The sequence below is a fragment of the Eretmochelys imbricata genome, chromosome 3 (genome assembly GCF_965152235.1).
Source record: "Eretmochelys imbricata isolate rEreImb1 chromosome 3, rEreImb1.hap1, whole genome shotgun sequence".
Taxonomy (NCBI): Eukaryota; Metazoa; Chordata; order Testudines; family Cheloniidae; genus Eretmochelys; species Eretmochelys imbricata.
The window spans coordinates 156,191,242-156,206,143 of NC_135574.1; the positions used below are offsets into that span (position 1 = coordinate 156,191,242).

Genomic DNA, 14,902 nt, shown 5'->3' on the forward strand with positions numbered 1-14,902 from the left:
ACCTTGGTTTCCCTGTCTGTAATATGGGACTAATGATACTTCTCCGCCTTTGTACAGTGCTTTGAGATTGAAGGAAGAACAGGCTGATATAAGAAGAAAATATTTAATATATGCTGTTTAATGTACTAAATAAATATTAAATTAATAGAGGAATTTTACATGAAATGAATATATATTATATGCTAATAAAATAATAATTAATGTCCTAATTCAGCAAAGCACTTAAATATGTGCTTAAATCCCTTTGAAGTCAGTGGGATTTAAGCACATGCTTAAGCACCTCTTGATGTCCAGGAGGCAGGCAGACACAAGCCTGCCCGCATCTGAATGCTCCTCCCCCAGCCTAAGGGAAGAGCTACTGGACCCAGGATTCAAATGAGGACAGGCGACAACCGTTTTTTCCCCCCTTCTTACTGGTACTTTGATAAATCAAGGCCAAATTTACCAGATGGGGGAGCATACTGTACAGAGTAGCTGTTTCCTGGTGCCAATCCACTACCCAGGTAGGCCATGCCCTCTTTTAACCGTCAAGCTGAGCAAGTGTCAAGCGAGCACATGTGGGCTGTTAGTAACTATGAAGCAGTAGGAAGCATCCCACACAGTTTGCTTGCCCCTTCTCAGAACCCTGTGTCTGTGCAGTCCTGTTTGCCTAGTGTGACAGAGCTTTTCCTTCCCTCCATGCTGGTAGCAGAGAAGAGGATGTGGCTGACTGTAAACAGGTCAGGCTGCACAGTATTTTAATAATCTAGATTCTCTGAAAATTGAAAAGCAGGAGAGACTCTGCTCCAGCAATTCACCTTTGGACTGAGACCCTGCATGCTCATTCTGAGCTTGAAAGGAGAATCTCTGTGAAAGCAAGGAGAATGTGAAACTAGGGGATTAGAATGCAAGGCTGCCTGTGAATACAGACCTTTTTTTAATAAGAAGGATATCTGACTAGCCACGATTATAAGGGACAGAATCATAAATGTCCTGGTGGAGTATAAAGCAGTAATTCAGCTTCCATAAAGCCATGTCTGCCAAGACGGGGTCCAGAACATGCCGATTATTTTTCTTGCCTGCTGGTTTCACTTCTAAACTACAACATTAAAGCCCATCTCTAGGAATAGAGCTACTTGAAGTCAAGAGCAGGAATCTGGCTGGGAGCGCTCGGGGGGAGGGGTGGATTCCCCAGCAAGAATTCAGTCCTCTCCTTGGCATGACCTAACAGCTTCTAAATAGGCTGTCAATTAAAAAGTGATTAAAAAAATGAATTGTGCACTGTTAAACAATAATAGAATACCATTTATTTAAATAGTTTTGGATGTTTTTCTACATTTTCAAATATATTGATTTCAATTACAACATAGAATACAAAGTGTATGGTGCTCACTTTATATTTATTTTTGATTACAAATATTTGCACTGTAAAAAACAAAAGAAATAGTATTTTTCAATTCACCTAATACAAGTACTGTAGTGAAATCTCGTTATCATGAAAGTGGAACTTACAAATGTAGAATTATGTACAAAAAACCCTGCATTCAAAAACAAAACAATGTAAAACTTTAGAGCCTACAAGTCCAATCAGTCCTACTTCGTGTTCAGCCAATTGTTCAAACAAGTTTGTTTACATTTGCAGGAGATAATACTGCCCGCTTCTTGTTTACAATGTTACTTGAAAGTGAGAACAGGTGTTTGCATGGCATTGTTGTAACCTTACGTGCCAGATACGCAAAAGATTCATATGTCCCTTCATGCTTCAACCACCATTCCAGGGTACATGCGTCCATGGTGATGACGGGTTCTGCTTGATAATGATCCAAAGCAGTGCGGACTGATTCATGTTCATTTTCATTATCTGAGTCAGATGCCACCAGCAGAAGGTTGATTTTCTTTTTTGGTGGTTTGGGTTCTGTAGTTTCTGTATCAGAGTGTTTCTCTTTTAAGACTTCTGAAAACATGCTCCACACCTCGTCCAAATCAGATTTGGGAAGGCACTTCAGATTCTTAAACCTTGGTTCCAGTGCTGTAGCTATCTTTAGAAATCTTACATTGATACCTTTTTGGCATTTTGTCAAAACTACAGTGAAAGTGTTCTTAAAACGAATATGTGCTGGGTCATCATCCAAGACTGCTATAACATGAAATATACGGCAGAATGCAGGTAAAACAGAGTAGGAGACATACAATTTCCCCCAAGGCAAATTAGTCACTAAGTAATTAACACATTACTTTTTGAACAAGCATCATCAGCATGGAAGCATGTCCTCTGGAATAGTGGCTGAACCATGAAGAGGCACACGAATGTTTAGCATATCTGACACATAAATACCTTGCAATGCCAGCTACAAAAGTGCCATGAGAACACCTGTTCCCACTTTCAGGTGACATTGTAAATAAGAAGTGGGCAGCAGTATCTTTTGTAAATATAACCAAACTTGTTTCTCTTAGCGATTGGCTGAACAAGAAGTAGGACTGAGTGGACTTGTAGACTCTAAAGTTTTACATGGTTTTGTTTTTGAGTGCAGTTATGTAACCAAAAAAAAAAAAATCTACATTTGTAAGTTGCACTTTCACAATAAAGAGATTGTACTACAGTACTTGTATGAAGTCCTTGAGCGGTCCATTTAAAGATCTGGGGCAAAAAAAAATGGGGATTGGTCCTGCTTTGAGCAGGGGGTTGGACTAGATGACCTCCTGAGGTCCCTTCCAACCCTGATATTCTATGATAATACACATGTTCAATTCAATTCTATGAAGTGCCTTGAAAAATACTATTTCTTTTATCATTTTACAGTGCAAATATTTGTAATAAAAATAATATAAAGTGAGCACTGTATACTTTGTATTCTGTGTTGTAATTGAAATCAATATATTTAAAAATGTAGAAAAACATCCAAGAATATTTAATAAATTACAATTTTATTTTACTGTTTAACAGTGTGATTAAAACTGAGCTTAAATCGCAATTAATTTTTTTTTAGTTAATCGCGTGAGTTAACTGCGATTAATCGACAGCCCTACTTCTAAACAAACTGGATATATGCTTGGGAGCTGGGACTGTATCTCCTTAAATGTAGCATCTGCCTATTATTAGCACTTAATTAACTGTTACCACAGAAACTACATGGTGACGTCTCCACGGCTGCATACAATGCCCCTGTATCATCACCTTGAACTTTTCATTGCATCAGGCACACTGGGCACCTTTGCACTTCCACTGGCCGCCAGAACCACCACTTACTCTCCGTAAGGTCTCCCTTGTGCTGCAGGCCGGGCAGCATAGTAGTATTGTTTGAACTCATCCATCCACACTTCGGCTGTGCGCTTGGTATTTCTAGAGGGGCAACACAAATGGTGGAGGTGAAAATCTATGAAGCGTATAAAGGGACTTCCAACATTCTACCAAGGGAGCCCACTAACTCTGTGACTGTACCGGTCTCTCCACCCCATCACCAACATATTTGGGGTGTTACTTTGGCTCCACCCAGGCCACACTTGCCTTAATTCCTGGTTACCACGGAGGTTCCACTTCTTCCCTGTTCCTGCAATTGCTGTACACAATCTAGGCAACAGCTTAGAGGAGAAGTTCCTCATCTTGGCTGGTGTAATAAGATAACTGGATGCTTTGCAGCTGTTGTGCTTGGAAGCACAGCTAATTCTCCTCATGGTAACATTCCCGACAGGCCTGCTTGGGGCTTGGTCTCACAGCTTGGTGGGGGTCTCTAAAAGGCTGTATACAATTCGGCTGTTTTGCTTCTCGGGGTTTTAGTCAAATATTTCCTTCATTTCAGGCCATGTGCATTTGCCCTCTTTGCCTCATTTGAATAAACTCAAAGTGAAGCTCAGTAGAAACCATTAACGCCCCCAGCTTCAATGTGAGACCAGAAAATGGCTCAGGTGTTCTCCATGTCAGCTCGGAGGTGTGCAGAAGGCTTGCAGACTTTCAGAAATCTTGTAATGACCCTGAGCGGAGTTTAGAGCCAATAACAAACCCCTGAACCAGGTGAGTTTGATGAAGCTTCAAATTTACTTGCAAATATTTCTTGCTGCTCTATGTCTATTCTCTCACTTCTCTGTGTTTCAGGAATACTCCCTCTGCAAGTAATGGCCTCAGGATTTAATGGTCCAGACTATCACTGTAAAAACCACCGGATTGTAAACTCCTCAGGGCAGGGACTGACTTTAGATTTATGTCCTGTTTAGCACCAAACTCACTTCTGGCAATTAGCAAGCAACAATCATCATGTGAATTGTGCATGATTCTGGAACCTGAGCAGTCTTTCACTGACACTGGTACAGAAAGGAGTGGCAAAGAGGCTGCATGGAAGGAATTAATCCCTGGAAAAAAACCTAGACATGTGAATTTTTTTTTTAATATCTTTGTACTGGGTTTCTTTTGGGAGCCCTGAAGGGAGACAGGAGTATTGGGCTACCAGAGTCCACACTCCAATCAAATTCACATCTTGAAATACTAGAGGTTAGGGCTACAAGGCAACACAGGCCTCATCAGGTCCCAGCCCTCGATGCCTTGCTATAGCCTACATACACAATTCCCCAGAACAGTTTTCCAATCCACTTTTGAATGGCTCTATTGACAATACCCCAGCTACCAAATGCACTGGGTTTATGTCTGCTTTGGGCTGGGAGACTGCTGAAATGCTGACACTTCCAATCTTTCCCCCTTCATCCGTTACTGATGTGGGCTGTGCTCTCCCAGCAACACCCAATTCCTTTTCACATAGGAACAAATCATTTAGCAGTACATGAAGGCAGCCAGAGCGCAATACCTACTTTATATAGGTGTTGGCATTTCCCTCTGGAAAGACATAGGGGTGTTTCTTCCGGAACACATGTCCAACCCGGCTGCAGGGGATAATTTCCAGGCTCCCTCCGCACATCCACACACGGAAGGAGATTTCTGCAAGAGAATCAGCTTCAATCTTTTATCTCCTGACTCCTGGAGCAGGGTGGATCCTGGTTTTCTTTCTCACTTCACCCGCGGCCACACCAAAGCCAGGTAAATCCATTATTGGAGGGGCTTTCCTAGGCTCAGCTTTCTTAAAAGTGCATTTCAAAGCTACTTAGTCTCTGTTTGAAGTTAGCCCACTTGAAACCAGCTAATAGCACAATGGGAAGAGCAAGACATGCAGCACAGCTTACATCACGGATGCAGCTTGCTGTTTGTTCCTCTTGTAATTACTTCTGACTCAGAGCCCCGTCCCTCCACGCGGGCTCACCAAGAAAGGGTCTGAATTGCAACGTGCCTTTAGAAGGCCCACGTTTTTATGAATCAGGGCCTGATCCTGCAAAGCACTGAGCTGATCATAAAAGGTCCTGAGCACCCTTCAGCTCCTACTGGAATCAATGGGAGCTGAGGGTGTTTGACACATCCCAGGAAGTGCTCAGCATCTTGTAAGATGGGGCCCTCGGTGCCTATGCTGCGTGCACATGTACAACAAGGTCACTCAAACATACATTTGCCTGCGCAGCTCTCTGCAGGATCAACCTGGAAAACAACGCCGCTGGTGTCAGGGAATTTAGTCCAAATTGCCCACAGCCAGTTTCTGAACATCTGGGTGGGCCTTTTTGGAAGCTTTTATATCCCCTGTGGATCAAGGATTCAATACTGGAGAACTGGGTGAAATTCTATGGCTGTGTTATGCAGGAGGTGAGACTAGATGATCTAATGATCCCTTCTGGCCTTAAAATCTATGCATCATCACCTTTCGACAGAATAGGGATTCGCACACCCGTTGGGAAACAGAGAGAAAATACGAAGAGACTAGTTTCACAGTTTCTTGTATTCTGGATAATGATGGTGATTTTTGAAATTGCAGTGCAATATTTAGCACTCATCAAGCTTTACAAACATTGACTCGCTCCTCCCCTGGAAGACAGGAAAGTACTGTTTGCCCCATTTTACTGTTGAATCACAGAAATTGGGCATGAAAGACACCCATTAGATCATCCAGTCCATTGCCCTGCCCATGCAGGATTGTTCCTTACACTTCATTTTCCAGTGTTAGCACACTGATGGTGCTCAGTTGCTACTTCAATACAAATAACCACCAATAACAATGGGGGAGATTTTTAAGGCACAGGTGGTGATTATATGCCTAACTCCCATAGAGTCAGTGGGAGTTCAGCACCTATCAGCCATTTGTACCTTTGAAATGTCCCCCAACTGGCCTAGTTTTAAAAGTCCTAAGAGATGGCTCTTCCACCTCTTTGCTTAGGAGACTGTTCCTCAGCTTAATACATCTCACTGTCAGGAGGTCTGACCTGACATTCAGCTTTCTTAATTCCACCCCATTACTCTTAGTTACACCTCATGCATCACTGTAATGATTCTTTGCTCGCCCTGTGAACACCCTGCAAATATATGTGGAGTGTTATGTCCCCACCTTTGGCGTGGGGTGATCAAGCTCTCAGAACAATCTTTGGCGCTTAACATTTTCCCTAGTAATTTCTGCTGCTCTCCTCAGAATGCTCAGCTTGTTAATACCTGATGGGGGTAAACTGAGGCACAGAGGTTAGGTGACTTCTCCAAGGCCACACAGAAAGTCAGTGACAGAGCCAGCACCAGATCTCGAGATGTCCCTGGGTCTCAGATCATTAGACAAGGCTTTCCCTCTTTCTCTCTCTTTGAGGGTTGAGTTCCCTGAAAGGAGGGACTCCTCCTGTATGCCCTCTCCCTTGGCACTGGGATGATTACTGTGCAATTTTTGTTTTAATTCATGGAAGCGTATCTGTCAGTCAGGTTTTGTAAAAGGTATTTTTTAATATATAAAACCCAAATTTGGGGGAGGGGGAGGGGAATTGGGTGAGTATCCCTTTAAGCATGGTGATAATAGTATCAGGTAGCGCAAAACAGCCAGTCATAATCATAGCACTCATGTGACAGCAACGAGCCGCATATGCACTGCTTTGGGGGGTGTTCAGACACAGCTGTTCCCAGCCCTCACCACACACTGCGGCGTCTCTCTGGGAAAACACAGGAGAAACCAAGCTAGCTGCAAAGCCTTCTTGACTTTGGGATGCTTGACATCTGGATCCAAATTTCACGGCTTGAGCCCCGCTCTAACGACAAGGCCCCAGCAGGAGGTGCTGCCAGAGGTCGGGAGAGGAAGCACAGCAAGGAGAACAGATGCGAGTCCCTCCTTTCAGAGGTCCCCTCCCTGCTGCCACTCCCCCCCCCTTTTCCCTTTTGCTGCAGCATTTATTGCGTAGAAGGCACCAGCAAGAAGGGGAACCTCACAATTCCCCCAAGGGCGGGTATTAATGGGCCAAGAAAACATGCCCTTGTGCCGTGTCTTAGTGCTATATTGGGAGCCACCTTAATCGCAACAGAAAGGAAATGAGATTAGCGAGGGGTTTGGAGGCTCTAAGTTGTTACATTCAGCTCTCTTCACAGCCGGGTGCTGTTCTTCATCAGTCCCTGTGTCCCGTGCTGTATGGTCCCTGAGTATCGCTGCCGTCAAAAGGGGGCACTGATGAATGCACAGTTAGCCCAAGCAGCTGGGAACAGACTTGTGGATGCTGCACCATTCATCCCTCTTCCTCCCCCTTTCTGTTTAGCCCGCTAGGGACTATGGCTCTCTGAAGGGTTTAGAGAGAAGGGGGGCTGTATATTTCAACCCCCTGCTTGCTTGTGTCTTCAGTCACAATGAAGAGGAAGGATGATGTGATTTCAATGCACTGGAAATCAGCCTGAAAGCACAGTACTCAAGCTGCAGGAGACGCTCTGTAAGTGAAGCGGCAACTTCCAAACATCTAGCAGCCTTGCAGACATCGGGTCTAATCCTAGCAGGGGCAATTCAAAGCCTTAATTTCTTCCCAGCTTACTGGGTATGGAAATAATATTTGACCCTATCTATATCTCCTTCCCTCCAAGGATCTGAGTGTGCTACTGTAGTAAGTAATCCTCACAACCCCCCCAGAGGGAGGTGGTTTTATGCTCATTTAGCAGATGGTAAAACTGAGGCCCTGCAAGGTTAAAGCATGGGTCCAAGTCACACTGAGCCAGGAATAGAAGCCAGACGCCCTGGTGCCTGGACCTGGCCCTTACCCACAAACCATTTCTGGAGTTTAAAGCCAATCCCTGGTGCATTGTTATTTTTGCCTCTGTTACTGCTAAAATCCATCCATGTTCTGTTAAACACATTTCAGGAAGCTGGTGTGTAACAGAAAGTATCAGACTCTAAAGTATCCCCAGCTTGGCCATGCAGGGCTCTGTCCTGTCAGGGGAACACTCTTCTGCTTGTACCACGACTCCATCCTATTCTTCCTGTCACCGTTTGCCACCCGCTTGACACGGCTACTACAATGCACACCTGAGTTACATGGCACATGGTACCAAGGCTTGACAAGAGGAACTGCAACATCTGCAGAGAGGGAAAGACAGCAGACAAACGGAGACAGCAAAGCAGAGGGTGGACTGGGTGGTGGAAGGGATTGCTAATGGGCTACCAAACTGTTCTTTGCTAGGTCTCTAGCCTGAATCCATTCAGGGTTGGTACTCAATGGATGTTACCACTATCCAAAGGATGTTCAGTGGTCTACGTGAAATATGTGGCGGGTCTCACCGTAATATTACCAGCTAAGGGTCCACACCCCATTTAGCATCTCTGCTGGCACTCTCGGCAAAGAAAGTGAACGGCCAGGGGGACTAACCACCCCAGCCACAGTCCTAGCCATGGTCCCTGCAGGTCAGGTTTGAGGTGTGCTGGAGGCTTGCCCATGCCGTAGTGGGATGAAGCACCTTCAATCTGCAGGCTGACACTTGGCAGCCTGGCATCAGCAGCAGTACATTCACTGACAAAAAGCTCAGGAACAAAGTTTCAAACCAGTTTGGGCACTGACAACGTCCCCAAAGGCCTCCCTCTAATCTGAATGCAGATTCCAACTTGCTTTTGTTTTCGATGGAGTCTGGCAGTCCCCTGTGGCTGTCAATCGCACTGCCACAAAGCAGCGGAGCTCAGTTGTTAATGCTGAAATAAACCACGGCTCCAGTGCTACATCGTATTCCAAGGGCTCCATCTAATTAGGAAGAAGAGTAAATCACCAAAGGGCTGAATTGTATTTCACTGAAAACATAATGAAAGGAACAGTCAGTCATTCCAGTCCTGCAAAATGCACCACAAGATCCTGATTTCCCAGTCACTTACCCTGAAACCAGTGGAGTTGCTCTGGCGCAAGTGAGATCAGACTCTGGCCCCATGAATGCTTGGAGCAGGGGAGATTCTTTTCTGTCACAGCTGGAAGGTGAGCAGCGCTGTGACTAGGACTCTGAGGGGCATGCTCTGACCTCCCTCAGTGGGGCTGTGCAGAGGTGCGAGCAGGAGCTAACCTCACATAGCTGGAGGCACAAGTTCACCGCTTTGGTGTCACTACGTTAATCTGTTTGGTCCATTTTGTGTCGTATTGCTTTCCCTTTTACACACAAGCTGTCGTCTTGCTTCTCAGCTACCTCGTGTCTGAGTGCTCCCAGCTTGCTGACTGAGCAGTCGCTGCCTGTTACGAAGGGTCAGACACACCACCATTGCTGTAGGGAGAAGCCAACTTTCCCTCTCTGGGCCAGTGAGACTCACTGTGGTCCAAGTGGGGTTTCCACCCTGCCTACCCTCATGAACTCTGCTGATGGAGAATACAAAAGGACAATTATTGCTGCTATTATACCAGTGCCCAGAAGCTGCACCCGAGACCAGGGCCCCTGTGTGCTAGGCCCTGTATATACACACAGTCAGAAACATTCCCTGCCACAAAGAGTTGACAGGAGGCCCAGCGAGATGAAGTGGCTTGTAGTCCAAGGTCACGCTGCAGGTTAGTGGTAGAACTGGGAACCAAACCCAGGTCTCCTGCCAGTCCAGGGCCTTCCATAAAGAGTGTCTCCTCCACCCTCCATGATCATAATCCAAGCTTGGCCAATGTCACTTGTTTTTGCACTTCATGGTACCCCTGCAACTCTTGTCTGGCTTAATCTAGCAGTGAGATGGGCAAGCCCCATGGCTAGCAAAACTTGGGTCTGTTACAGTTTGCACCTTGGTTAAATACTGCCTGGGGGCTCCATGACCATGGCTGCCCTCTGATACTGGGAAGATAAGAACAAGACGTTATCAGGACCAGCCTCAAAGGGAACGTTGTTGATAATGAAAACAGCCGGCAACATAACATAGGTTAGAACAATGTATAAGGGGTGTAAACCCTCATGCTTCAGGGCATGAGCCAACTGTTAACTGATGGGTTGGGAAGAAACTTCTCCTACAGGCAGGTTATTCCATAATAGTCCATTTTGGTCCCTTCCTGGAATGAGGACACCAGACTAGATGGACCACACATCTGATCCAGCATGGCACGTCCTACATTTATGTTTCGTTTTCTTTGCAAAGACATGTTTTAGATGATTAATCCAAGAGGGAGAAAGGGGCTCACTGCGGCTTTTTGTGATTAATTTTTTCAGACAGCAGTGCAAGAAAGAGCAGATGCTGCAAGTCAGACCACTGGCAAGAAATTCTCTCTCTCACACAGACACTTTACATTGCAAGAAAGAAATAAAATACTTTAGAGAAATAGTGTATGGAAGACAACAATAGCTCTAAACAATGGATGGGATTATTACAAAACACAAGCATCTGTTCCTATGGATCCCTGACAGCGTTGCTACATCTGTTAAGACAGGATTCTTTTTTTGTTGCTAGCCACACTCCCCAGAGGTACTGAAGTATTAAAACCAGCTTAAGATCTGTCTCCCTGTCATCAAGTGCCTCGTTCTTCTCTCATGGCTGCAAGCTTACCGGATCCGATCTGCAGCATCATTACAGCTGCAAACAGAAACAAGCCCAGCCAGATCTAGCTGTCTGATATCGTGAACAGGGATGGTATATCACCTATTTGACCTCTCCATCAAGGCTCACAGCTAGGAGCTCCCCAAAGGACAGGTGCTAACATAGCGGGAAGAGGTGGATTTAGATGACTAGAAGCACAGGGCCCGAAATCCACTTGTCATCAAACTATATAGGGCAGTTGTGCTCAACCTTTTTCATGTTGGGACCTCTTTTCCATCTTGCCAAGGTCTAGCTGGGAACCTCTCTCCGATTTAGCAGTATAGTCATGGAAGGGTTGTCACAGCCTTCTGATGATTGTTTTTTCATAGATTCATAGATTCCAAGACTCGAAGGGACCACTGTGATCATCTAGTCTGACCTCCTGTATAACACAGGCCAGAGAACTACCCCAAAATAATTCCTAGAGCAGAACTTTTAGAAAAACTTCCCATCTTGATTCAAAAGCTGGCAGTGATGGAGAATCCACCATGATCTTCGGTAAATTGTTCCATTGATTAGTTTAAAAATGTACCTCTTATTTCCAGTTTGAATTTGTCTAGCTTCAACTTCCAGCCATGTTTTACCTTGCTCTGCTAGACTGAAGAGCCCATTATTAAATATTTGTGCCCCATGTAGACACTGATGGCCTGTAATAAAGCAACCCCTTACCGTTTCTTTCTTAAGGTAAATAGATTGAGAATCTTGACTCTATCACTATACAGCATAAAAGAAAAGGAGTACTTGTGGCACCTTAGAGACTAACAAATTTATTTGAACATAAGCTTTCGTGAGCTACAGCTCACTTAATTGGATGCATTCAGTGGAAAATACAGTGGGGAGACTTATATACACAGAGAACATGAAACAATGTGTGTTACCATACACACTGTAAGGAGAGTGATCAGGTAAGGTGAGCTATTACCAGCAGGAGAGCGGTGAGGAAAAAACCTTTTGTAGTGATAATCAAGGTGGGCCATTTCCAGCAGTTGACAAGAACATCTGAGGAACAGTGGCGGGGCGGGAGGGGGGGTGTTAAACATGGGGAAATAGTTTTACTTTGTGTAATGACCCATCCACTCCCAGTCTCTATTCAAGCCTAAGTTAATTGTATCCAGTTTGCAAATTAATTCCAATTCAGCAGTCTCTCATTGGAGTCTGTTTTTGAAGTTTTTTTGTTGAAGAGTTGCCACTTTTAGGTCTGTAATCGAGTGACCAAAGAGATTGAAGTGTTCTCCAACTGGTTTTTGAATGTTATAATTCTTGACGTCTGATTTGTGTCCATTTATTCTTTTACGTAGCGACTGTCCAGTTTGGCCAATGTACATGGCAGAGGGGCATTGCTGGCACATGATGGAATATATCACATTGGTAGATGTGCAGGTGAATGAGCAAGAATTCAAAAGTGGCAATTCTTCAACAAAAAAACTTCAAAAACAGACTCCAACGAGAGACTGCTGAATTGAAATTAATTTGCAAACTGGATACAATTAACTTAGGCTTGAATAAAGACTGGGAGAGGATGGGTCATTACACAAAGTAAAACTATTTCCCCATGTTTATTCCCCACACACACACACACTGTTCCTCACACGTTCTTGTTAACTGCTGGAAATGGCCCACCTTGATTATCATTACAGAAGGTTCTCTCCCTCCAACGCTTCCCTCCCCGGCCCCCGCTCTCCTGCTGGTAACAGCTCACTTTACCTGATCACTCTCCTTACAGTGTGTATGGTAACACCCATTGTTTCGTGTTCTCTGTGTATATAAATCTCCCCACTGTATTTTCCACTGAATGCATCCGATGAAGTGAGCTGTAGCTCATGAAAGCTTATGCTCAAATACATTTATTAGTCTCTAATGTTGCCACAAGTATTCCTTTTCTTTTTGCTGATACAGACTAACACGGCTGCTACTCTGAAAACTATACAGCATGTTTTCTAATCCTTCATTCATTCTTGTGGCTCTTCTTGGGAACACTCTCCAATTTATTAACATCCTTTTTGAATTGTGAGCACAGAACTGGACCCAGTGTTCCTGCAGTGACTGCACCAGTGCCAAACACAGAGGTAAAATAACCTCTCTGCTCCTACTCAAGATTCCCATTTATGCATCCCAGGATCGCATTAGCTGTTTTGGCCACGGCATTGCACTGGGAGCTCATGGTCAGCTGAATATCTATCATGACCCCTTAATCTTTTTCAGAGTCGCTGCTTCCCAGGATAGAGTCCCCCACCCTGTAAGTATGGCCTAGATTCTTTGTTCCTAGATATACAGATTTACATTTAGCTGTATTATTGTTTGCTTGCACCCAGTTTCCCAAGTGATCCAGATCACTCTGAATCAGTGACCTGTCCTCTTCAATTTTACCACTATCACAATGTTTGTGTCACTGGCAAACTTTATCAGTCATGATTTAATGTCTTTTTCCAGATCATTATTCAAAATGTTAAATAGTGCTGGGCCAAGAACTGATCCCTGTGGATTTATAGTTTATAAATTTACAGTTTATCTTTACATTTACAGTTATATTTTGAGACCTATCAGTTAGCCAGTTTTTAATCCATTTAATGTGTGCCATGTTAATTTTTTTTTGTTCTAGATTTTTAAATCAAAATGTTGTGCAGTATCAAGTCAATTACATCAACACTATTACCACTTTTATCAACCAAACTTGTAATCTCATAAAAAAAATACCGATTTAGTTTGACAGGATCCATTTTCCATAAACACACATTGATTTGCATTAATTATATTACCCTCCTTTAATTCTTTATTAATCAAGTCCTGTATCAGCTGCTCTATTATCTTGCCTGGGATGGCTGACAGGCTTATAACTACCCAGGTCATCCCATTTACACTTTTAAAAAATTGGCACAATATTAGCTTTCTTTCAGTCTTCTGAAACTGTCACATTTCTCCAAGACTTCTTGAAAATCAACATTAACAATCCAGCAAGCTTCTGAGCTAGCTCTTTTAAAACTCTTGAATAGAAGTTAACTGGACCTGATGATTTGCAAATGTCTCATTTTAGTAGCTGCTAGTAACATTCTCCAGAGACACTGATGGAATGGAAAGTGTGTGATCACCACCATATGATGAAACTATATCATCTGTTTTGCCTCAAATACAGAACAGAAATAGTTTTGAATGATTCTGCCTTTTCTGCATTATTATTGATCATTCTATCATTTCCATCTATTAGTGGACCAATACCATTGTCAGGATTCTTTTTGTTCCTAATATATTTTAAAATATCTCCTTATTGTCCTTAACTCTGCTGGCCACATATTCATCCTTGTATCCCTTGGCTTCCCTGCTTCTGATTTATATTCATTATTGTCAACTTTCCCTTTCTTCAATTTGTTCTATATTATTCTTTTATTTTTTTTACAGATGTCTTCCATTCCCCTCTAAATCAGTTTGGTCTTTTAACCAGTAAAACCTCCTTCCTTGATTGTGGCTTTTGGGGCCTCTAGTAAGGTGTTCTTAAATGATTCCCAATTATCATTTAAATTTTTCTGATAAATTCTTCATCCCAGCTGATTTGGCTCATAATTGTTTTCAGCTTTGTGAACCTGGCCTCCTTAAAGCACTCTCTACATATTACTGATCTGCACTTTATGTGGCTTGCACATTACAAATGTTATCAAATCATGATCCCATGTAGCTAAGCTGTTTGCAACCCCCCTGCCCCTTCGAGAACACCTGAGCTAATATTTCAGGCATGCTGCAAATTCAGGCAGGTATTACTGCATCCATTCACATTTTCAAGGTGATGTCTGTGAACGTAAGAGCTAGAAACATAGTTGGATGTTTTAAAGAAAAAAGAAAGAAAGAGAGGGAATGGGAGATTACTGGCAGTGCCCCAGTAACATGTTCACAATCACCAGGTTGAGACTCTTTGGTTTAGCGTATTTAGCAGCACTGTATCTATCACCATGGAGGAGATGGAGTACTATAGACCAATAATGGCAGCCTTGTCAGTGTTGGAGCACTTTGAGACATTGAAACGCTCCCATACTTGCACAGGATACAGATGAAAATAACTAGGGGAAACCATTCAGAGCATTTAGAGTGAACCCAGTATTAGTCAG

At 43.5% G+C, this 14,902-nt stretch overlaps 1 protein-coding gene across 4 annotated transcripts in view; it reads right to left on the reverse strand.

The window, feature by feature from the left end:
- Positions 1-14,902, reverse strand: part of GALNT14 (polypeptide N-acetylgalactosaminyltransferase 14) — a 184,202-nt gene that overhangs the window by 14,976 nt on the left and 154,324 nt on the right. For all 4 annotated transcript variants that reach the window (XM_077813658.1, XM_077813656.1, XM_077813655.1 and 1 more), the window contains 2 exons: positions 4,777-4,903; positions 3,227-3,319 (listed from right to left, as the gene is read on the reverse strand). In XM_077813658.1, the coding sequence (XP_077669784.1) occupies positions 3,227-3,319; positions 4,777-4,903 (220 nt within the window). The remainder of the gene's footprint in view (positions 1-3,226; positions 3,320-4,776; positions 4,904-14,902) is intronic.